This window comes from Mastacembelus armatus, chromosome 19, assembly GCF_900324485.2.
Source record: "Mastacembelus armatus chromosome 19, fMasArm1.2, whole genome shotgun sequence".
NCBI lineage: Eukaryota > Metazoa > Chordata > Actinopteri > Synbranchiformes > Mastacembelidae > Mastacembelus > Mastacembelus armatus.
Window position 1 is genome coordinate 13,669,705 of NC_046651.1, and position 23,495 is coordinate 13,693,199.

The 23,495-nt window shown below is 38.7% G+C and overlaps 4 protein-coding genes across 5 annotated transcripts in view; 2 read left to right on the top strand and 2 right to left on the bottom strand.

The window, feature by feature from the left end:
- LOC113135469 (testican-2) overlaps positions 1 to 4,225 on the bottom strand; it is a 32,315-nt gene extending 28,090 nt beyond the window's left edge. Inside the window, exon 1 of the mRNA XM_026315530.1 lies at positions 3,976 to 4,225. Coding sequence (XP_026171315.1) covers positions 3,976 to 4,152 — 177 coding nt within the window. The 5' untranslated portion in view covers positions 4,153 to 4,225. The remainder of the gene's footprint in view (positions 1 to 3,975) is intronic.
- A 4,610-nt stretch (positions 4,226 to 8,835) lies between these two features.
- ascc1 (activating signal cointegrator 1 complex subunit 1) lies at positions 8,836 to 17,876 on the bottom strand. 2 transcript variants are annotated; one of them, XM_026316016.2, is made up of 10 exons: positions 17,505 to 17,876; positions 17,284 to 17,386; positions 17,082 to 17,179; positions 16,836 to 17,014; positions 16,582 to 16,715; positions 16,246 to 16,365; positions 15,985 to 16,109; positions 15,343 to 15,416; positions 13,720 to 13,845; positions 8,836 to 9,072 (listed from the first exon to the last, which is right to left on the bottom strand). In XM_026316016.2, exons 1-9 carry the CDS (start codon positions 17,623 to 17,625, stop codon positions 13,729 to 13,731), a joined length of 1,071 nt encoding a protein of 356 aa, XP_026171801.1. In that variant the 5' UTR covers positions 17,626 to 17,876; the 3' UTR covers positions 8,836 to 9,072; positions 13,720 to 13,728. The 2 variants fall into 2 exon arrangements, with proteins under 2 accessions (XP_026171801.1, XP_026171800.1); XM_026316015.2 differs by lacking the exon at positions 8,836 to 9,072 and adding an exon at positions 11,310 to 12,180.
- A 27-nt stretch (positions 17,877 to 17,903) lies between these two features.
- Positions 17,904 to 20,166, top strand: anapc16 (anaphase promoting complex subunit 16). The gene is made up of 4 exons (XM_026316019.1): positions 17,904 to 18,042; positions 18,335 to 18,488; positions 19,381 to 19,455; positions 19,550 to 20,166. The coding sequence occupies exons 2-4, from the start codon at positions 18,347 to 18,349 to the stop codon at positions 19,657 to 19,659; spliced, it is 327 nt and encodes a 108-aa protein (XP_026171804.1). The 5' UTR covers positions 17,904 to 18,042; positions 18,335 to 18,346; the 3' UTR covers positions 19,660 to 20,166.
- Positions 20,167 to 21,580: 1,414 nt separating this feature from the next.
- On the top strand, positions 21,581 to 23,342 carry ddit4 (DNA-damage-inducible transcript 4). Its single transcript, XM_026316018.1, has 3 exons — positions 21,581 to 21,740; positions 21,945 to 22,174; positions 22,267 to 23,342. Exons 2-3 carry the CDS (start codon positions 21,994 to 21,996, stop codon positions 22,755 to 22,757), a joined length of 672 nt encoding a protein of 223 aa, XP_026171803.1. The 5' UTR covers positions 21,581 to 21,740; positions 21,945 to 21,993; the 3' UTR covers positions 22,758 to 23,342.
- Positions 23,343 to 23,495: the final 153 nt, after the last annotated feature.

A 23,495-nucleotide genomic window follows, 5' to 3' on the forward strand; every position in this document is an offset into this window, starting at 1 on the left:
CCTGTGCTAATCTTAACAAGTAAATGAGCTGACAAGCCTTTTACCAAAAAAGATGTAGCAATTTTCCCTCATTAAAAATGTAGCTGGCAGTAGAGCAGGTGCAAACCTTAAACAGCCTTCTGTGGTTGACTGAAGGGCTGCACAGCTCCTTAATGAGTTCCCTCTTTGCACTGCTCAGAGAGATGGGAGAATCTGGCTGCAAATGAACAGCACAGTATTGTTCACATGAGCAGCGGCCTGAGCTCCCACTGAGCAGATCCACCCGAATGCACCAGAATGCAAAGTGGAACTTGTGTTGGGGCAAAAAAAATATATGAAGTATCCAAAGATGTGTTTTAAGTGATGAGAAGATTCAGGAAGATGCAAACAGTTAATTACAGCTGAGATTAATTTCCAGGCTATGAATTTGTAACATGTTGGTCTGCTTTCAGTGAATTCTGTGCGAGGGAATATAGACCATGAGATTTGATGTCTATACATTTGCAGTATGTCATGATTACGGCTTCAACACTGATGCTAGTCATAATGGAGCCTGTGTAATATCCTGTAACCTGCTCTGGATCATGCTGACACCTCCTGCACCTACCACCATAGGCCTTCCTTTCAACATTTGGTCATTATGTCAGAAAATCATGTGTACACAGGTCCAGATGAATTAAGCTACCATCATTGTTTAAAAAGCCCACATGCTAACTTGTCCCTCCTCTGCTTTATTTAGATGTAGTATGAATGTTCCTGCTTAATGTTTTCACACCACCTGTTTGCCAAGACAGCTAGTAAACAAATATGACTGCCTTATATTTCAGATGGTGTATCTCACTGCAGAGCAGCACAGAATAGACCTATCTGAGCAGAACCAAGCCAACTCCACTGTCTCTCTCCCTGTGATATCACATCTTGTGCTGTGGTTCAACATTCACCTTAGAGAATCTATAAAGATGCTGTTATGTGTATATTTGAACTGTGGACAGAACTAGGCTAGCTGTACCTCACTGCTTCAGACCTCTGCTAGTTCTCACTCCCTATGTATCATATTAGGTAGTATATATATTAGGTATATATTAGGTAGTACAGTAGTGCCAGTCATCTAATACTCTCAAAGGAAGCAAATAAGGGATAGGATCCCCTTCTTGAGTACCTGACAGAAAAAGCTTCATGTCAAAATTGAAAATATTCAATTTTACTGTATGAATATATTTTTCACTGTTGCCAACAAAGATTTTTAAATCAGCAATGTGAAAAAAAAAACATAACTGTTCTTCTTGTTTATGAAAGGAGACTTAATAATTTGTTATTTCGTAATTTGTCCGTCTTGATTGTGCTCCAGTAAAGCAACATGTGACAATAATCACTTCATTTTAATTATATATTAACTTGAATTTTTCTTCTCAATACCAATTCTGAACCTTTGAGGAGGTCTTGACTGCATACGACTACACCCATTGAACTGCACACATCACCACAGATTAATTAGACTTTAATTAATCTGTTTTCACATTTAATCCTCTAATGATCAGTTGCAGAAACCCCTAATTAACCCACTGGGAGCCAAAGTTTTAAAACAACAAAATCTCAGATTCTAATGGTGATAGAATGACACTAGATTAATCGATCAGACAATCAACCAAAAAAGATCAGAAGAAAAATCTTTCAAGATATCACCGTGGGCTCTCAGAATTTATCACACGTTTTGAATGGGAATCCTCACCTTTTAAATCACTAACGACAGTGTGACATTAGTGATTTAATGACTTTAGTGTCACACCATCAGTGTGCCATTCAATATATTTGTGTGTATATCTGTATATTTGTGTGTATATGATGTATAGGTTGGTTATACTCATGTAACAAGGTCAAGATTTTCTCCAACGATGTGTCAAATTTAAATTCCAGATGCAGCTGAGCGAAAACACATATAACACCCAATATCTGGAAATCTCAAACAAATCTTTTCAGGACAGCGAGTCAGCATGCTCCAGATATGGTGTTATCTGCCAATAGTATAGAGCCCAAAGGTAAACCACTCCAAAAAAACAGCAAACGAATACTGAAATTTGCACCACAACTTTTGCAATTCAACAAACTTTCTGTGCCCCTGGGGCATCCAGCGCTGTTACACATATTCCTGCATGCTACCAAGCATGGTCAGAGGTAATACAGCTACGGCCTGGCTGAGACTGATAAGACAATCTATCTGAGGCAATATTTCTCAGCTACGAGATCAAATGACTACCAACGTGTCAAGGTAGAGGCTTGGATCTGAGTGTTGCTATCCAGCTTCTTCATGTCTAGCATCCTGATTCACTGTCTTTTGTCTCTTGGCACCACGGAGCTGTCGTCACTGTACAGATGTGGCACACCTAACATCACAGCCTCCTGACGCCTTACCATACTGCCCCCCGCATCATCCACATATACCCTGCTGCTTGTGTTTTGGACCATGACAGGAGGGAGTGAAAGGCAAGACTGGGAATATTAAATTCTGCTATCCCTGCTATAAGTGGAGGGCAGACTAAATATTATAAGCATCATCCATATAATACAATATAGCACCAAAAACTACAGCCTCCAAAATGATCATGAACTTAAATCAGCACCTCTCTAAAGGAGTTCCAACAAAAACTATAACCTTAAAGAAAGTAGAATTTATTGCTTTTCTTTGTCCTGCATTACAGGCCACTGAGGGAATATTATCACATATATTTTCTTGTATTTACTCACTTACCTGTACTGTGGACCAGCACAAAATTTGTGAACCTAAACATAAGATCAGTATTGATAAAATCTTACCTTGTCCAAGTGGATACATTATTCCAAGCCATGTTAAATACAGTGTTTTTGTGAAATAACATTCGTTTTTGTTCTAATTGGTTCAGTCAGCCACCCACTTCACTTGGAGTGCCAGTCCCTGGTCTCATATCACCTTATATAACAATGATTTCAATGAGTTACATGCAGTGAGGTCTACAGGGTTCAAATTTCAGAAAAAAGAGAGAGCACTAATGCAGATTGTTAAACTACATGGGATTCAAAAAAATTCAAAACCCAGTGATATGCAATTCACTATCTTGTATGGCAAAAAAAAAGCAGCAGTTGGCCACATTTGAAAAGGCTTAACTAGAAAAGTTTAGCATTTCAGCCTTAAAAGCAGTTGTCAATGAAATTACTGTCAAGTGATAATAGCTCTAACCATATGAAATAATCTAGATTTATTATAAGATAACATTTGACTAGTTATTAGTGTTCATGACTAATCAGATCAGATTAAATTAACACTTCCCCTTTACCGTCAGCTCAGCAGATCCACATGAGAATAAGACGTTTCTTCCCTTATACTTGATGGCTGTAATTTACCATATACAAAACGTATGACTTGCTGTGAGGCTTTTTAGTCTGAAAGCCTCTGAACTGTGATACCTACATTTCATGTGCAATAGGGCAGATCAATAGATATTGATCAGTGAGCACAGACACAGTTTCAAGCGTCACAGTCACCCAGGAGGACGTGGGAAACGAATCTTGAGACCTGACTACTGTCACATCACAGGTTTCCTTTGACTTGTGGGGCCTATTACATTTACTGTCATAGGAAGGTTCATAGGTAGAAGTGTTCGTTAAAACATAAAATGACAATTAAAGAGACTGGCCATCAACGAAATGTCATGTGCAACACAGGCACCTCGCTAAAAGCAAGGAGCAATATATGGATCTCTCAGGCTGTCTCATTAAGCACGACCGCGCGCTCGTACACGCACGCGCAAATGTTCGGACCTGCAATTTTAAAAAGCCACTCTGCCGTGTCACATCTCCCTGCTCTCAGGTATTTATTTTAGCCAGAGAGCCACGGTTCACTGTGCGTAAAATCACCTGAGAAAACAGCATGCGTTACCTTCACGGGCAGCGTCTCAAACACCAGCACGGCTGCGATAAAACACGACAACACGCTTTTATAATTAGACTAAACACACAACTCACGTCTCTGAAGCGATTCCAGTGTTTGATCTTACGGCTGTACTGGGAGATGGTTGACAGCCATTGCTCATCTTCCATAAAATTCCCAGCTTTTCCTGCCTCTTTCCCACTTTTCACGTCCACCTGGAGCGAAAAGCCCACCAGCAGGCACAGGCAGGCAGCGATTCTCACGAAGACCATGTTGCTCGGGCAGTTGGGTCTGGGATGTATCCTGCGGCTGCTGCTCTCTAGCCAAGGAGCCACATACAAGACTGCTGCTGCTTCAACAGAGTGAATGGAAATGAGAGAGAGGAGGAGGAGGAGGAGGAGGGGGAGGAAGAGGAGAGGGAGAGGAGAGACAGAGAGAGGGGAGAAGGAGAAAGAGAGTTAAAGCAGAGTTTAGATCCTGCACTAATCATTTATTTCTGCTTATTTGGATTCATTATTCCAGCGTCTTTTTTTTTTGTTTTTTTGGAAGTGTTTGTGTTTGTAAGCAGCCCACACTGATGGTCACACTGCACATGAATCATACAAGAAGAACAGATGTTTATTGTTTTCCAGCTGATCAATCGGATTTTATTCATTGTATTCAGATGCATTTGGCAAAAGGCCAGTGTTTGTCTAGTATTTATGGAAACAAGACTCAGTTAATCCAGCTGTAACAGAATAAGAGAGTGAAATGAGAGACTCAAACTATAAAGCTGGAAGAAATGTTAGGAGAATTGCTGCAATTGAGCTAATGCCATAAGGCCACGGTGCTTCACAGACAGCTGTGGGTCACTAAACGACTCCCAAATGGCCTCAGGGTAAATGAGGTTCAATTCATTAGCAGCACTGGGAGCGACTCAGATCAGAGGTGTTTTACTAGAAAATCTAATTTTATTCCCCACACATATACCACTACCTGGCCCTGCTTTTTATGTGAATTATTTTACACAATTCGTGGAAATTGAATCCTCACCATGTATCTCGGTTTATTTTAAGGTTCTTCAAATAAAAGACATTATTTCTGTTCATCACAGTACAAAAACAGTGCCATGTTTTTTCTATAAGAAATGAAATAACAGCAAGACTAAAGCTGACACAATAGAGTCTCCCATCAGCAACCAACCTCCCAGACTGAACTGAACTTTTCGAATGTTGGAAAAAATAACCAAGGAACACTTCAAAACAGATACAAGCTAACCTCCGAGATCAAGGAACAGCAGTGTTGCACCTCACGCTGCTTTTTGAATTAAAGTGGAGAAGAAGAGCTGAAAAGACCCAAGTTTATAAAGAGAAAGATGAAAAACTGACTGAATATGTTGACTCTGCCCGCACTGCTTCTGGAAGATTGTCCTTAGGACAGAACAGGATTTTTTTTTTGGCAAATCGAAAAAGTTAAGCTGTCAAATGAAAGAAAACCATCCCCACTTTGACACATACAGGAGGCTCAGTTATGTGTTATCGTGTTGATTTGCTGCGTCTGCCACAGGATGCCTTACGTCTGTGGATGGCACGGTGATATCAGAAGATTATCAAGACTTTCTGGAGTAAAACACACTACCTGCTGTCAGAGACCTCTCTCTCAGTCAGCATAATAACCCAAAACGTAAGCCTAAAAGCACAAAGACTGGGTGAGGAAAACACTTTGACCTGTTCTGAAGTGGCCTGCCATGAATCCTGATCTTCGTCCAACTGAACGTGTATGGGGAAAGCTGGAACTCCCAGTTGGGCGAAGGCAACCATTAACCATGAGGGACCTGGAGCATTTTGCAGAAGTGGAGCAAATGACCAGCTGACAAGTGAACAAGGCTCATATAGAGCTACAAAAGCACTTGATTGGAGTGACGCCTCAAAACCATGTGCAACAAAATATTAGGTTAAGGATTACATTGTCATTTGTGGCAGTATTTAAAACAGTAAAACACATAGACAACATGACTTTTCTATTGAATATCTGTCAGTTTTACATCTGTAATTATGTTACTTGCATCAAATATTTGTGTATATAATTTCAAGCTTAAAAGGTTAATGCCCAAGGACTGTAGTATGTTAAGCTACACATTTTTGGTGGCTGCCATAATATAATGAATTCTTGTAATATTTTAATACAAGGTGCAGGTCAGTTTCACTCCAAAGGTCACACTGGCTTTTATTCATCTCTAGAAATCCAATGCTCTCTTGTTATACTGTGTATATAAAAACTCAGAGCTGAAACTGTTCTAGCTGCTAAGGCCAATTAAAGACAAGTATTCAAATATAAGACACATTTTTCTATAACTTACATTAGAGGGAAAAATCCAGGTGTCCCATTCATGTCTTGTTCATTTACATTTCCCTGTAAATCCCCAGAGCATAAGCTTTTGTGATATAAAAACCTTGAGACCTCGACTAGAATTAAAACAATCTTGGAGAGTTTGAACAACTGTCTGCACAAAACACTGTAAAGACAGACTTCAGGTTTGAAGAGGTAAAATTATATACTTTCCTTTTTCCCCCAACAATCTACAGAGTTTTTCTGTACCTGTGCATCATTTTAAGTCTACCCACGTTATTGCTGCTGCTCCTTAAACTCTCTGTGCCCTCTCCCTCTCTTGCTTCCTCAGCTCTCTAGTTCATCCCCATGGAGATAAACATAATCCAGTGTTCTGCTTAGATTTGAGTATAAGGTTACCAGTATTGGCTGAGGATGAGGAACCAAGGGCAGGATCACATTTCTGTGATGCTGCTTAGCTGACCAACCTAACTCTGCCATCAAAACAGTGGATGTGGCAGAAGTATGCTTTCCTGAGTTTGCAGAGGTACACATTTGGGAAGTAAATAGCAGCAGGAGAAATGCCCCACATCATCAGCCAGCTGTGCCATCAACAGTATGAGGTGTTGGACATGACGAGTTAATCAAAAGGTCATCATCAGTCATGTCACCACCAGGATCACTGTGCTGCAGATTAATGGTCACACTGGTAAACTGGGTCACTCAGAATCATTTAAAGATTGTGTTCTGCTCTGCACCATTAGCTTTTAAAGACTGAGAGCTGAGGCTATCCCTAGACTGTGGCTGTGGAAGTCTCCCAAGGGAGGCAAAAACAGCAACAGGAAATGGAAAACATGTTGATGAGAGGCTTTGCATTGTTCATCACTTCAGACAATATGTTTTAGGGATGGGAAAACTCAGAAGGTCTTTTTTTTATTGCAGAGGGCTGTTATGAACCTGCCTCTTCTGCTCCATCAATCAGAAGTAGCAGTACAGTAGCCAAAACCCCCAAAGGACCAGTAGTCACAACAAACCTTTTCAGTACATAAGGTTCAGGCAAAAATCTTTTTCTAGAATGTTTTTGCTTCACTGGTCAGATCAATGTCTCCAGCAGTTTAATAATTCCAGCTGTGATCTCAACCCTCCATCTCTTTAAATGCAGCACTAACAACGTTTGAAAACCCTCTAAAGGTTGAGCTTAGATCATACAATATCTTCTAAATGAGAATGCCCAGACAATTAGATTCACTTTTTAAATTGCAGTAACCATGTGTGCCCTTAGTCTGGATGACAGTGACAACAACCTCAGATGCCATGAAGCTAAGTCTCATTCGATCACCTCAGATTGTCTTATTAGCATTCAGCTACAGCTTCACGTTCCCATAAGGGTTTGACAGCCCTTTGTTGGCTGAGTGATGATGTTGTCAAAAAGCTAAGATAGCGATTTTGTATTTGTTACAATAATGAGGTGTTTAAATTTTCCTGCTGAAGACATGTGTTAATATGAACAGAAAACATTCAGCTTTTTAATCAGCTGCAATGAGAGGGTGGCACTCTGCTTGGATTACTTAACACTCAGCTTTTATGCTTTTTTAACTTTTTGTTTTGAATGTTCTTGTTTTGTACTATTGGTGCAACCTTTTATGTCTTGTCATCTGATCTATCACTATTAAACACAAAACCATATATCCCAGAAATACTAAAATTTCATCACAGACTTTTGATAAATATGAAGCTGATGGGAAATATCTGATGAATATTGTATAGACCAAAACAGCATAAGAAAATACCTGTAAGTGAAACAATGTGCCTTGTGTGTCTTTATCAGTTTTACCTTAATAAGATACTGCAGAAAACTTGATGGTTGTTTAGGAAGTGCAGCTTCCATAAAGAAAAGTAAACTGTTGCAGGTTTGGTCTGCAGCCTAAGTTACCATAGAAACTGATTTTTTTTTTTTAACTTAAGCTATACCTGAATTCAGAATGAATTTCCATGCTTTGTCGCTTCACTCATTCAGCCTGACATCGTGTTCACTATAGCTGGTTTCTTGTTGTTTTTGTTCCACTTTAACCAAGAGAAATCAGTCTTGACGACACATTTGTCCTGTCCTGGAACTGGGGTATGTGAATTCTAGTTTTCAGAATTTTCAGCGAAATTGTCTTGACTTTTTTGTTCTACATTCGTTTATCAAGTGTGTATATAAGGTGTCAATATAATAGTCTCCTAACAATTGCTTCAAAAGTTGTGTTTGAGTTGACAAAATGTGTGTACACATCCAGCAAATACACGTAATGTGAAGTCTCTAATATTTAAACATGAAACAGCTGAACTTGTTTAAAGTCATCGTCTACATATCAGAGTTACGCTGTGGAAGAGTGCCTTTAATTGTAAAGGGATTAACTGATGCCATCAGTTCCTCGTGTTTCGCTCTAGACAGATGTGTATAAAACTCATCTATCCTGTTCGCAAAGCATAATCAGTTTACACAAAAGCAACTGAAGGGAGCAAAGCTTCATTTGAACACCATCAGACAAGACAGCATGCAGATTTGAAGGCTTGTTTATCTATAAATATTTGCTGTCTACAAATGTGAACAGAGCACCACCATATTCTTTAGGAATTCCCAGTAAACAACACAAGTCAAGGGGTGAGTGTGTTAAACATTTATTTCTGCTGAATTTATACAGAATGTTGAAGTGTTTCACCTCCTGCCAAAATACAACCCAAATGCAAATTTTCCAACTGATGCAAACAAAAGATTCAGGAAAGATGCTACAGCACTTTAAAAGTCCATTCAAGTTCAGCAAATCTGATGGAAAATTGTTAGAGCTTCTTAATCAGGCCCACTGAACACTTCCCATTCTGCTGCCATGTTCATTGATGACCTGAAACACATAATCAGTGATCAACTGTTGTACTTCAAAGCCCCAACTAACATGTTTTCTCATCAGCAGGTATTAATATATCATGTTGTGTGTCCATTGTGTCCGTTACGCTTATTTACTTTTAATTACAAGGTGATGTGTTTGTAAGTGCTTGTTCAGAACCCAAATATAATGAATTAACATTAATATAAAAAACAGAATCTGCAAATATTTGGCATTTTTGCTTGCAGTAAAATATGCGTGAACAAAACATTCAGCCTGAATGTTCCTGGATAGCAGCAGCACCAAAAGAAGTTGTATGAAAGTTGAGTAGAAAATAAACCATATCAGGATGCATTTAATAAGTAATCTCCAGTGACTTACAGCTGTAAGTGGAGCTGCCATAAATGTGTATAGATTTAATTCACTTGGACTGAAACTGGGTCACACAGCTATTAAACGTGGAAAGTTAGTGGAGAGCAGTCTCGGAGCATTTTTGGAAGCACTGTAGCGGCTATTTCACACTACAGGCAAATGTAGTGCTGCACTTTTTTTTAAATAAAATGTAGAAAACAGACAAACTCACATAAACTTTAACCAACTATAAATGACAAATCCCCATCAGTTTCACTCTGCATCCTAAAGACTCTGCATCTACATAAAGTGCTGCGTGAATGGATTTCACGCTGCTACACTTCACAGTGGAGTGATAACAACCTTTACACATGAGACAGGAGGTAGAATTCTTCAACAATTTATAGCTTATAATAAGACAGAGAGAAATTACAGCAATGAATCATCACTTTTGCATATTAAACGTGCATTGATCAGTTTGAGTGCCCTTCACTTACACTACTGAAATGAAAAGTTGATCCAAAGAAAACTGTTTGACCATGATGCTCATAAATCACCATAAACCTGGCGTCATTATTCTAGTTTATGTTTTAAAGCTGCATTAGTCAATATTTTTTGTTGTGGTGGAAAAAACTGGCAAAAATAAAAATCTGCTAATGCCGTTTCAACGTGACAGAACGAATTGAAGTTTAACCTCATCCTCCCTCTGTAATCCTTCACTGCTTTTACAGTGAAATTATTTAGTCAACCCCTAAAGATATGAAAATAATGTTGAAAATTGAAATAAGTTAATCATGTAGCAGTTTATCAGCTAAAAGTGCCAAACATTTTGCATTTTTTCACTAGCTCTGGTTTTTCGATGTGTACATAAAGTAAACAGCAGGTCTGAATGAATACCTGCTACTCAAACAAGCTTGGCTTTGCGCCTCTGCCCCCCCGTTTGAATGCCTCCAGCAGTAAACAGACGTGGACAGCTGCAGGCAGCCTCCAGACTCAGCACTCTGAATGATAAAGAGCTGCTGCAGGGATCACCTGCCTTTTCACTGGAGACACAGATTAGACATTTCAAATACTCCAGCGCTGCCTGTCCGTCAAAGTGGCTCATCCCCATTACTGACAGAGTGATTAGTGCAAAATTCAAATGGCGGTGACACTACACTGGAGAGTCACATCCAACATTAGGGAACAATCAAAGAAACTGTCATACTTCACCCCCAACAGTATCGGGCTTGAACGAATCGTCAACTTTGTCTGGTAAAATCACCTAAAGAGCACCTTTGTAACTTCTCATGGATGGATGCGGTTGATGAAAACCACTGTAGGACTCCGGCTTGTTAAGGGAAATACATGACACCCGGAGTTCATCCTTTCAGTTAAATGGATTTGGTTTAGAATATTTTATGCATCACTCTGTTAAATGAACCTTTAAGGCACACAACATGCCGTGACCTTAAAATGTAATTAGGTGCTTAATCGATGTTCATGTGTTATTAGTTATTCTGAGCATGCAAATCAAACATATCTACTGTATTAAAAGGTCACATCTGTCAAGCATCATCTTTTTCTCCCTGCCAATGAAAGCTTCTTTTCTAATTACACTATGAAAAACTGCATAGGGCACTTCTTAATATCAAAACCCAAAATGAACAAAACAGCTTGACATTGATCAAGTAAGACCAGTTTTAAACAGCCTTTGCATAAAACTGGCATGAAATTAAATATGCAAATTGGATACAAGCCTACATATACATGATAACACAAGCCTTCAGCTACCAAACATGATATGAATTCTCATTACTGAAGGGTTCAAAGTTTTTAAGACTGTTCAAAGTGATTGCTTTAGCCTTCACTTATTTTAAAAATTTCTTTCAATACATTTTTTAAAAAAAGGGAACATAAGTAAGTGGAATTGATGACACATTTTTAATCAGATGATTTTACACTGCAAACACAAAGCAAGTGTTTGCAGTGTAAAATAGTGTTAGTGACCTGGCCTTTCGAACCGTACAGCCCATGTAATCCATGTATACAAGTACATGCACACATGCCTGCAAAGACACCTAAACAATAGAGCATTTGAATAAAATACCCAGTTCCAACATTTATTAGGCTTGCTGAAAGGGATGCTAGTTTTCAAAGCTCAAGGGTTGTGCTGGAAGTTCCCACAGCAGGAGCTAACAAATAGGAGTGAGAGATTTGGCTAAGACAGAAAATATGTATGCTGGGCATATACAGCACCCACACAGACATGCATAGCAACATGATTTGGTCAAGAGTCAATCGAAATCACTCTGTTACATGTAACTCAGTGGAAATCAAATATGTAAAAGATTTTCAAATCTATGATTAGTAGAAAATGCAGCATTGTCTCCACTCTACAAGAGGAAATCAATTTATCAACTAAAACATTTACTGGTTCCAGCATACACAATATATTACAATAGATTGGGGATTTGAGTTAAATGGTTGAGAAAAAAAAATTCACCTTGGGCTTCGGCAAACTAGCATAGATATTTTATAAATTGTTTAGTTAATCAAGAAAATAAACAATTGACTACTGAAGAACACTTATTCATTGCAGTACAAGTCCAATATGTAAAACACATATGGTCATTTAAATAAACATGTAGTCCTAACATCTTATATTGAAATCTCCTAAAAAATGAAATCTGTCTTCAGTGTCTGACTCTGTCTGTGGATGACTTATGTTCCTTCATGTGTTTTCAGCACAATCATTACGGAGGACATCTGCCCAACGAATCCTTAATCATGTCCCTGCCAAAAGAAACAAGGATGAACAGTCACAATGAATTTAATTAACTTGCAAATTATCGTCCCTCTCTCTCTCTCTCTGTCTCTATGCGCTTATGAGCGAATGCATCGACAATTCCCCAGATCTTCACTGTATCTATGACCTGAGAGTGGTGTTATTCTAGATGTGTACTCCTGACCCACTAACAAGCATGTTCTCAGGAGACAGGGAGCAGATAATTAGGTCCCTTTCCTGGTCCTGAAAAGATTTATGCCGAGACAGTGCCACAGTCAATACGTACGCAGCTTGGCCGGCTAGCTGGCTGTTTTTTTTTTTTTTTTTAATGCTGAAATTTGCATGTCCCTGTCTAATGACGTCTGTTGACATGGCTCCAGGAGCACAGAAAAAATAAGAGTCACGCCACTGGAGAAATGGGAGGGTGAACAGCATAGGATGGCAGAGCTGACAAACAGAAAGCACCCTCAGTTTCTAACAGTGTAACTTTTGGCCACTCTGCAATTGCCCTCCTGCATACCAAGCAGAGAGCAGCGGCAGCTGAGGGGAGGACTGAAAAAAAAAAAAGCTCTGACGGCAAGGGCAAGTGCCAGGCTGTGTGTCCGACGTCTGTATTCACTGACACACACACGACAGACGGGAGTGGGAACAAGGTTGTGGTTCATGTGGGAAGGACACTGATAAAGCAATGAAAAAAAGCACAAGGCCGTTGTAATAAATCATGTCAGTGACGCATTAACACATTCATATGAGGCAGTGAGACGAAAGGAAATGGGTCATACTTGTCTGACTTCCAGTATATGTATAAGATGTGCCCAAATCAGTGTGACTCTTAACCACAGTGGTGAAAGATAAAAATTCCTTAAAGTGTGACACTTTCTTTTTTCTTTTTTTTTTAAACTATTTCAAGGCAATCATGAAATATTAAAGTATTACAATAGAGCAATATTGGCAAAAAAAATGTTAGGAAGTCTTCATGAACTATTCCAGCTGTCGAGGCTGACGGAGGATTTTTAAAACATTGACTATAAAAGAATATTATTGTGTTTTTCTACTACAACTAACAACTAACTCGCAAGACATTCTATTTTGAAAAAGAGATATTTTTTCCAGATACAAGGGTAAATTGTGAATCGTGTTTATTTCATGTTTTCCTTCATTATATTGCCTGTTCCATTAAAATGTATTAGCTGTCATTTACAGCAGAGCAACAGAGGTTGTTTTATTCAGATTCCCTAAAGAGAGCAAACTAGAGACTAAAATATAAAAACCTTAATTCAACTGCCTAGAGGTTTTAACAACAGATTAGCATGCATGTTTTACCTTATGAATGAGCTTTAGTCTGAAATTTAAATGATTCTGCACTCTGGTCATTTCATTTTTTTCTATATAAACTATTCACAAGGGGTTTAGTAAAACAAAGAATTTGATTCAAGTACAGGTGTAACAAGTCATTTACAGATGTAAAAAAATAAATAAAAATCTATGCTGCCACCTACTGGACAACACCATCAAGACTGCTAGAATGTTATCTTAAAATTTCTCACCTCAGAAGCTCATGATAAGTTGATGCTCCCTGCAGAGGTGTAGTAGCCCGTGCAGTCTGTTGAATATCTCTGGGATAGCAGGACGGTGTTCAGCTCAAACTCTCCAAAACAATAAGCACCAAAGTTCTGTAACGAAAACAGCAAATGTCACAAAAAAAAAAAACATCATTATCATGTTTATTATATCTAATGCATTTTCCCCACTATCAGTGAATGACTGAAAATCAGCACTGTGTTTCAAAAATCAGTCCAACTTGTTACGACTGTAGAGAAAAGAGGAAAAGCTGTCAGTCATAGCGTTACTGTGGTAACCAGAGACTCAGCATTTGGAAGCATTTATTTGAGAAAATATTCAAACAAAGTCTGGCTCTGCACCAGAGAGGAAAGGAAGATGAGCTTTTCATCTGATTTATGTCAGATATCAATTGTCAATTACAAAAAAAAAAACTGCAAGCCAGCAATTCACTCCACTTTCAGCAGTGGTCATTCAGAACACCTATAACCACCTTTGCCTTCTGGCATAGTCAGACAACATGTCGCACAAACTAGTTTATTTTTAGCACATGTCAGCCCAAAGAGGTAATAAATGCATCTATTTTCTTGCATTTTATTTGTTAAAGTCTTAAGGAAGCACTGTTTTTAAAAAAAATCTAATATGTAGTAAAATCTAAATTCTGAATGTTTAGGACTTTTTACCTATTAGATATACATCTGAAATAATGGCTATAACCAGCCCACCTGGTGATCACTCGCATTGATCACTTGTATGAAACATTTAACATACAAATGGTTGTCTACTTGTTAATATGCAATTGGTTTGACAGATGTTATTTTCAAACACATCTTCCAACATTAATTTGCAATTGTCATGTAATATAATGTCTAATTCCTTGACGTAATAACAGCTTTTTGTCAGCTAGCATGTGCCTCCCACAGTGACTGCTGAGTCTAATGCCTGTCACACACCAGAGGGCTTAGAGAAAAACTGAAGACACTGTAATGACGCTTAATGACAGATGGACTTCCCTGAGTAGAGTCTACAATGTGGGATTTTTAGCTAAAACAGGACATCATCACCATAATTAACCAGAATGAATCAGTGTTCTCCTCACTATTACTGACTGAAGAAGAAAACCATCAATATTGCTGTTGTTTTAAAATATGCATGGCTGTCCCTTAGAAGATCATTTAATTATGTATCTTACCTGTTTTCTCAAATTTGATAGGTGTTAGTCATGGTCAAAATTAACTCAGTTGTTCTGTGTGCATGTCCCATGTCTCTTTATTTAAAGATCTCGGAATTGGCTCCCATATTCCACAACACCCAGTGCGGCAGAAATGTTGAATACAGATATTACATCAGTTTGCAATGATATAGTTGTATTTTAGTTAAAACATTACCTTTCTTATTCTTTACATTTAGGTACCATTTGTGACAGTTATGAAAAAAAGATTTTGTGCATACAACTGCATTTGAACACCTACATCTATGCCATAGCTAAAAACTATAACAAAACAAAAAAAATTGTAATTATCATCTACTTTTTACAGCTGTGAGTGCAAGTCTGGATGACTGTTACCAATAGTATTTGAAGAGAAATGCGAACATAAATGTCCTCTAACCTTTAATATGTTTCTGGCATTAAAAGCCTCTCTCTCGTTCATGGTTTGTCTTCCTTGACCACCCAGGTCTTCAACTGAAAAAACAACAGTGTAAAAGACAAGCTGGACAATGTACAACCATACAAAAATACATCTCCTAATCAAATGTTCATGTTTACTTGTTGCTACAGCTCTTTGGTGGAACAGCAATGTTAGAATCAAGGACATTCTGATTGTAACAATTGCTAGGTTGGGAGAGGGACTACAGAGGAAAAAAACAGAACCTTATTAGGATGTGATTACAAGCTGGTAAACATGTTCAGCAGTGACATAGCCTCTCTCTTGTGCTGTGTTGTTAGACAGTCGGGTAAAAATTTGAGAACTGGGGCTGAACTTGAACTACAGCCAAAATGAATGAAGCCATTGTCAGAGTACTTGGAAAACACGTTGCTTGGTGCACGTAAACAGAGCTGTGGCCAAACAGAACTAGCTGGCCTGATGCTGGCTCGCTTCAGGAATTTGGTGTTGTAACTGTCTGTCCTCAGTGCAGCGTCAGTAATGTGATCACAGCAAGTCACTAAGGTTATTTTCACACAAGCTACAAGCACAGATGCTGTTGACATTAGTGTGGGTTAACTTGTCAGATGTATTAAGTATTTTTACCTGTGGAATCCTTTCTAAACAGTGTGTTCATAACAGTGCCGTGTAGCTTCACTCTGTCCCACTCCCTGACCATCAGCCCTGCAGAGACAAAGTGCTCCACCAACTGGTCTGCAATCACCTGCAACCTTCAGTGTGAAAAAGGGTAAAAAAACAAAAACAAAGAGATTAAAGGGGGGGCAACACTTTTATATTATATATAATATTTATAACAGGGTTTCATCCATTTATTTTTTTCAGGGAATTCATTAATGATCCACTTACTTGTTGGATCTATCTTTCACACTGACTTTGGCATATAAGACATCCACCATAGCTGGGTCATCATTCATGTACTCAATACCAGACACCACCAATGGAAGAGGTTTTCCTTCTGTGATGTCCCTGATGGCAGACAGCACATTTCAGATCATAACAGCTCACCTGGCACAAAATTTAGGGTTGCCCTTAGGATTTATGCTTTTTTTGTCAATAATAAGGCAAATATAAAATGTGACCAGATTTATTCTTTCTGTTTTAATAAAATCTTGTTTCTGTCTCAAATAAAGAGAGTGTTTTAGTTGCATCTTAGTATCATGTAATAATCTTCTAGGTCTATACCTGATGAAGTTTTGACACTCTGTGAGGTGTTCACATGCTTTTCTGACTTCCATATCATTTAACAGTGCCAGGGTGCCGATTGTCAGGTGAAGCTTTGCAGGGTTCTGAAAGATGCTTTGCTCTACGCCATGATCCTACACATCAGATCACAACAATTAGTGTAAAGAATTATCAAGAACATAGCTGGTTGATCTTTAAGACCACATTGTCACTATTCCCAGTCATTTTCATAATCACAGCTATTCCTAATGTACCTGGGAACACTGCTTCAACACCTCATCTTTAAATCTCAGGAATCCTTCTTGAATTTTGGGATCATTTAGTGGAAATGACAGGAAGTGTGTGAAAGGCTGCTTTTTCCGGAAGCTCTCAACAAGGACCTCAACTCGTGTGACCGCAGACGAGACTGCAGCTTTGTGGGAGCCTGTGATAACTGTCAGGGAAAGAGAGAAAGTTAAGAATTTTTTTTTTTTTGGTTTCTCTATTATTTTAATTCTTACCAATTTGTCCTTCCACTCCTTGTTTTGGGATGCTGATAGAGGTCTTTGTGTCAAACTCTAGACGTCTGCGTGTCTCTCCCTTTTTCCCTATGATGTATCTGCACAAAAACACAAGCAAAGAAACACAGACACATATCACGCTGCTTAGAAACAAATTCGGGAAAGATACAGAACAATAATGATCATTTTGTACACCACTCACTTGTAAAGTACACTTGGGACGTCAAAGGCACAGCGGTATCCTTTATCAGTCTGTTCAATCAGGTAGGTATCACAGGCTTCATCTGCTGAAAGCTCTTCCTTTTCTAAACATGGTAAATCATATAACGTTATAGGATTTGTTTTGTTTGTGAACAACCTGACAGCATTATCTGAAACGTGCTCTAATTATTAGATTCTTAACAATGACAGGTCTAAACTTACCTGGTGGTCCCATGCAAGAGAAATCCTCTTCTTCTTCTCCTCGATAATGTTCTTCCTTAATGATATTTCTTCGGTATATTCTTCCATTTATTTTTATAAGAGGTGGACGCAAAACGTCCATGATATAAACAATTAGCTAACCTTAGCTAAATACGAGCTAGCCTAACAAAATAAATGTCTGGTCAATTCGCTAACTACTTTGCTAGACGAAAACTGGTTAGTTTATTTAGTTTTCTAAATCTAATAACGTTAGCCGGCTAGCTACCTTACTCATAAAGTTGGAGTCAGTTGACGTTCACTTATCAGTGGCGTCGCGTAATGTCTTAGTAGATTTACAAATGGAAGTGAAAGATGACTGCACGAAAGACGGCGACGACGACCCATCCCCATTTGTTGGAAATCTATGGTAAGAACTTCCTCTCCACTTCAAACGTAAAATGATGTATTTGTCGTAAAGTACGGATAGGACAGCTAAACAAACAACAGAATCAACGCGGAGGATATAAAGTCGTTATAAATTCACTCCAGGATATCGACGGTATGTTATGTAGTTATAAAATAGTTAGTAATTTGTATGTAGTAACATTAATGGTTATTTCCTACAGTGGTGTTAACAGGATAGTTAACTGTTAGCGTACTTGCTAGCCACCCTGGGGTTGTTGTAGTTCATGGCTTGCTATCAGATTGTAACGTTATCATAAACGTACCAACGCTAGGCCAAGTCTTCCTTACTCCATGTTTCACAAATAACAGGGGTGGTAACGACAGGAATTGTGACTGACTTTGACTCTGTGTGTGTGTGTGTGTGTGTGTGTGTGTGTGTGTTAAAGTTCCCTAAGGTCATGGCAGCGTCTTCTTCGTCATCTTCTGCGGGAGGTGTGAGCGGTAGCTCGGTGACAGGCTCTGGATTTAGTGCTTCAGAGCTCATCCCTCCCAGAAAGGTGCTGTACACATATCCTAAAGGAGCAGGTGAAATGATGGAAGGTGAGATATAACACCTGTACCTCCTCCCAACCACGCAGGAGATATGTAAATCATACATCTGCACAGAGAAAGCACTGGGGCTTGTGTATCAAAGGCTCCTTTAACAAAACAGAGCTCAGCTGAGCATCTTTTTGTGAATGATACATACAAATCAAATTCTGAAAGGTTTGACTCTTCTACATGTGACAACAATAAATAACAAGATCAAAAGTAAAAGTTTACACAATAAAGAACCTTAACTGGTCTATTCAATTTTTGATTTCACAGTGGGTTAGGTCATGCAAAATATCACAGCAGGCATCCATCTTTGTTTCATTAAGAAACAGTCGTGGTCTAGGAATCTGGTTACAATACTTTGCAGTAGACTTTGTTTCTACAGCCACAACAATTAAGCATTTAGTCAGTTTAGTCTTTTTTAGAGCAGAATTGCCTCTTCTTTGTTGTACATGACAGTAAGCTGAATATGTTTGGGCTTTGCACAAACAAGACAGCATTTGCTTTATTAACTAGCACTTTATTACCCCACATGTAGGATTTGTCTGTGGGAGCAAAGGCCATCTGTCTCTTTACTCATTCTTTGTTGCCTGTCTAGCTCAAAATACACTAATTAATGTGGTTAGTTTGGCAGCAGAATGATGCTATTTAAAAACAACTCACAAAATGATGACTAGATCTGCAGTGATGCTGAAGGTCTCGAGCTGTTCCTCTGTTTCATGACATTAGTATTTAGACTTTTAAAACTCTAAATGCTAGACATGATGCTGAAAATTGCATAATTTTAATCTGACATTATCTGTCTTTAGTAGATTCAAAGCTCTGTTTTGACATTTTCAGGCTCTGAGGTTTTAATTGCATTTCAGCTTTTTCTTTATTTTTGTTTGTCTCTTTTTAGATGGCTCTGACAGATTTTTATGTGAGTCAGTATTCAGCTACCAAGTTGCCTCAACACTGAAACAGGTTAAACATGGTAAGTTAGTAGCTATGTATGCAAAATGTGTTTATTTTGGTTTCTCCAATAAAAACTGAAACCCTACCGAAGTAATTACTATGTTTCATTCCAGATCAACAAGTGTCACGAATGGAAAAACTTGCAAGCTTAGTGGAGGAGCTGGAAGCAGATGAGTGGCGATACAAACCAATTGAACAGCTACTGGGATTTACACCGTCTTAAATAAATAAATTCTAATGCCTTTGGTTAATAACTCAGCCAAATAGAAGAAGAGAAGGAGATGGTTTATTTCAGTTCATAAATTATATTCCTTCTTTATGGTTTTATTCTCTATCTTAAGTGTGAAATATTACCTGGAGATAACAAATGTAAGATGTTACTTTATTATTATTGTATGAGCATGCTTTGCTTTTTTAAACAACTTGGTATATTTGACCCACCATGCTGGAATGAACCTGTCAACAACAAGCTTCTTGTATACTAAAAACTAAGCAATTCAACATTTTCTATTGAATTGTTAATAGGTTTTTCAGCGTTGGCTAATAAAGATGTTCTTCTGGTTCACTCTGCTATTAACATCAGTGTAAATGCGGAAAATATCTTTAGTATCATAATAAAGCTCTTGATGTGAGACACTGCGCTGCCTGTTCAGTCTCTCTTTCCGCCCTGTGGAACAGTACTTGGAGCAAAACAAAGAGAGCTTGTAAATAAAGTCATACTCGGACATTCCTTGGGTCAGTTGCGGTTTGTTTGCTTGGTGTTTTGTCTTAACCCACTTTACTGAATACATTTCTATTTTGTTGTGGATGGTTGAGTAAATTTGTGTTTGTTTTGTATTGCCTGACTTTACATAGCTTTTGTTGAAAAAGTACAGCTGAGGTGGCTGCTGTGCTGTGTTGACTACAAGGAAATGTGCAGATCTTGATGTTTTCCTCACTGAATTAGTTTTTAAAGCAAATGCTGGGTAGGAATGTACAGAACGTACTGTTCTGATTGAAAATATCTAATGACAGCCCTCCTGGACACACCTCCAGCCAGAGCTTACATTTCCTCGTAGAGTTCAATAGTTTATGACACACTTTCTAAGGCATCAACTTTACATGCTTGCCTGTTTGCTAACGGTTAAAGTCTGAAAGAGTTTGCCCACAAGCCATAGAAGCTTCTTTGTTCACATTTTTTGCTTATGAAAACTCCAAAACTCTGGTTATACTTAATTCAAAACATCCCCCTCAGAACATACTGTGCTTACATGTGTTTATGTTTTTCACTTCCTCCCTAACATAAAGTACAGTACGTCCCACACACGTGTAGCAGTACAGATATTGTCTGGCTATTTTCCAAAAACCTTTCTATGAGCAAACACTGACTGTGTTATGTATTGTATGGCCCAGCAATGGCCATTTCTGCTTTGCACCACTAATTTTCTTTTGCCATCTGGATGTATTTCTATAAGGTATACCAAAACACACTGCAACAAATTATTGTACTTCATGTCTATGCAGTGGTTTTTATGCTTTAATGCATTTTGCAGACACCAGAACATGTTGTATGACAGTATTAATTACAAGGGAAAAAATTAAATAATAATGGGTATGTTCCCATTGCTTTGCATGGTGTCATTGAATTGAAGGCACATAAAGACAAATGTTGCACATCTTTATGGATATTAATGTTTTTAACAGCATTGTATTGTGCACCTAGTGTTGTGTTGTCTTATGCGTCCGATTGAGTGTTGTTTGCATCTCTGTGTGGCAGAAGGAAAGGTCTGATGTAATGTTTCAGCAAAACAGGTGACGTAATGTGCACTGCATCTCTGAACCAGCTGAGCCTAGACTGCATGGACTTTATTCAATACTGCCAATACCCTGCATGCACATACAGTAGAGCTGTTCATTAACGTCTACGTAGGTTATTAAACAAAGAAATAGAAAAATGATCCTTGCAAGCCCAGGCATGTTCTAGTATATTTCCATAAATCTGGTTTGCTGCTTTTCTGCTATTCAACCCCCCTTCTCCTCCTCCTGTTTGTCTCTCTTCGCTGCTGGCATGTTACCAGGCAAGATAGGGCTCGGACGCGTGCCTCTCTTTTTGATTGGCTGACAGGAGGGGTGTGGGCGTGACCTAACAGCCCCTATATAAACATTGTTGCAGGACAGACCGCAGAGCTTAACAGCTGGTGCGGGAGGGCAGACGTGGGGAGAGAAGTTTCCAGACAGTTGTTGTTTTTTTGTAGACAATAACCCTTGAAACACTTCTTTCCAACACGGAAAACGGACTCGAACAGCGCCGTTTTAAAATAAAACGTAAGTACTATGTTAAAACTGCTAATTTTACTTGCTTGGTAGATAATTTGAACAGTTTATTAGCTGCTAAACAAAGACGCTCCTGCTTCAAACCTGCTTTTAACATTACTAAGCTTGATAAGCTTGACTTTAAATTTCTGTTAGTTTCTATCACTTATCGTGAATTTGAGTGCTTATCTGTTGTTTCTGTGTCCTCATAAACAGCTGTTCACAGGAGCACCTGGTACTGTTCAGCAGTGCAAAGAGGACAAAGATGCCTGCTCTCTTCGCAGCCACTAATTTTGTCAGCTCACCTCCTTCACCAGTGGACAACAGTTCCAGGAGGTTGTCCTGGGGCAAACTGGTGCAAAGACTGACTGATGTCAGCACATCTGCCAGCAGCAGCATTGATTCAGGGTCCAACAATGGCAGCAGGACTGATCTCTCAGATTCAGGTAAGCAATGCTGCCAACCTTTGATTACAGGTTATTAGAGTCCCCTTTTCATGCATGGTTCCAGTTCTGACCCACTGTGTCCTTTTCAATAGGGACCTACAACCTGTCTCCCAATAATGACGACCTGTTCTATGATCCAATGGAGGAGACAATCCTGAAAGAAGTAGTGGACCTTATTGCTCAAAGCCTAAAAGAAGCCAAAGACTCAGACTGCGCTTTACGATGTACCAAACTGCTCATCCCTGAGAAACTTCTGGAGCACATCGGAGAGGTGCTTCTCCACCTGGCAGCTAGTGAGCCTTGCGGTTTAAGAGGGGCTCTCATTGACCTCTGTGTGGATCAAGGGACTGTTTGTGAACGCATGGGACAGCTATCTGTGGACCCCTACCTTGTCCCCACCTTTCAGCTGACTCTGGTATTGAGGCTAGAGTCAGGTGGGCTGTGGCCTAAAATTCAAGGACTTTTTAGCACAAAGTCTCCTACCACTCCAGCAGTGAGACAAGCTATTAAACTAAGCACTGGTTTCCGTGTGATCAAGAAGAAACTGTATTGTTCTGAAGAACTGCTCATTGAGGAATGTTGAAAAATTGAAGGGGCATCTACATTGTATTGTCTGCATTTTTAAAATGTCCAGTTAAGCTCACAGAAGGACCTTATTACTTTAACTACAAGTATGTGATGCCTTTTGAAGGATAAGTGTGGACTCATGGTGTAGCCTAGTATTCCTACTGTAAGGGAGCTGAGGTTTATGGTCCTCACTGACATTCAGATTTTCAAATTACAATGTGTAACCATCATATTATATCTGGTAAATAGGCATTTTGTGAGTATTAAAAATGTGTACCTCAGTTTCTATTGAAACCATACAATGGCAGCTAGCTATATGGTTGTAGTCATTAAAGACCATAGTGCTCTTTCTTTTTTATTCACTGCAGATAATTGTATTGTACATCGAACCCCCACCATTAGGGATTTAAATGACTTTTTGAATTCGAGCTATGGCCTACCAGTGTATGTGCAAGATGCAGCTAAGATTTCAAATGTGATTTGATCCTATGTCTGTCTAAACCGGTTTTGCTTTCAACTTTATTTATTTGACATTCAAATACCCATACCATTGCACTGTTTTTGTACTGTCACGATTGCAAATAAATTATTTTTTTAACAATTGTCTTCTCTTGTGTTATTTGCCAGATATAAATGAGCCAAGGCTAACTTGCATCCAAGTTCAATTTTCCTATTGAAATTTGAGAAATAAACAAAAAAGGATGTTTTTAAATTGTACTGTATAACAAAATAATGAAAGGTGCCTTTTATAGGA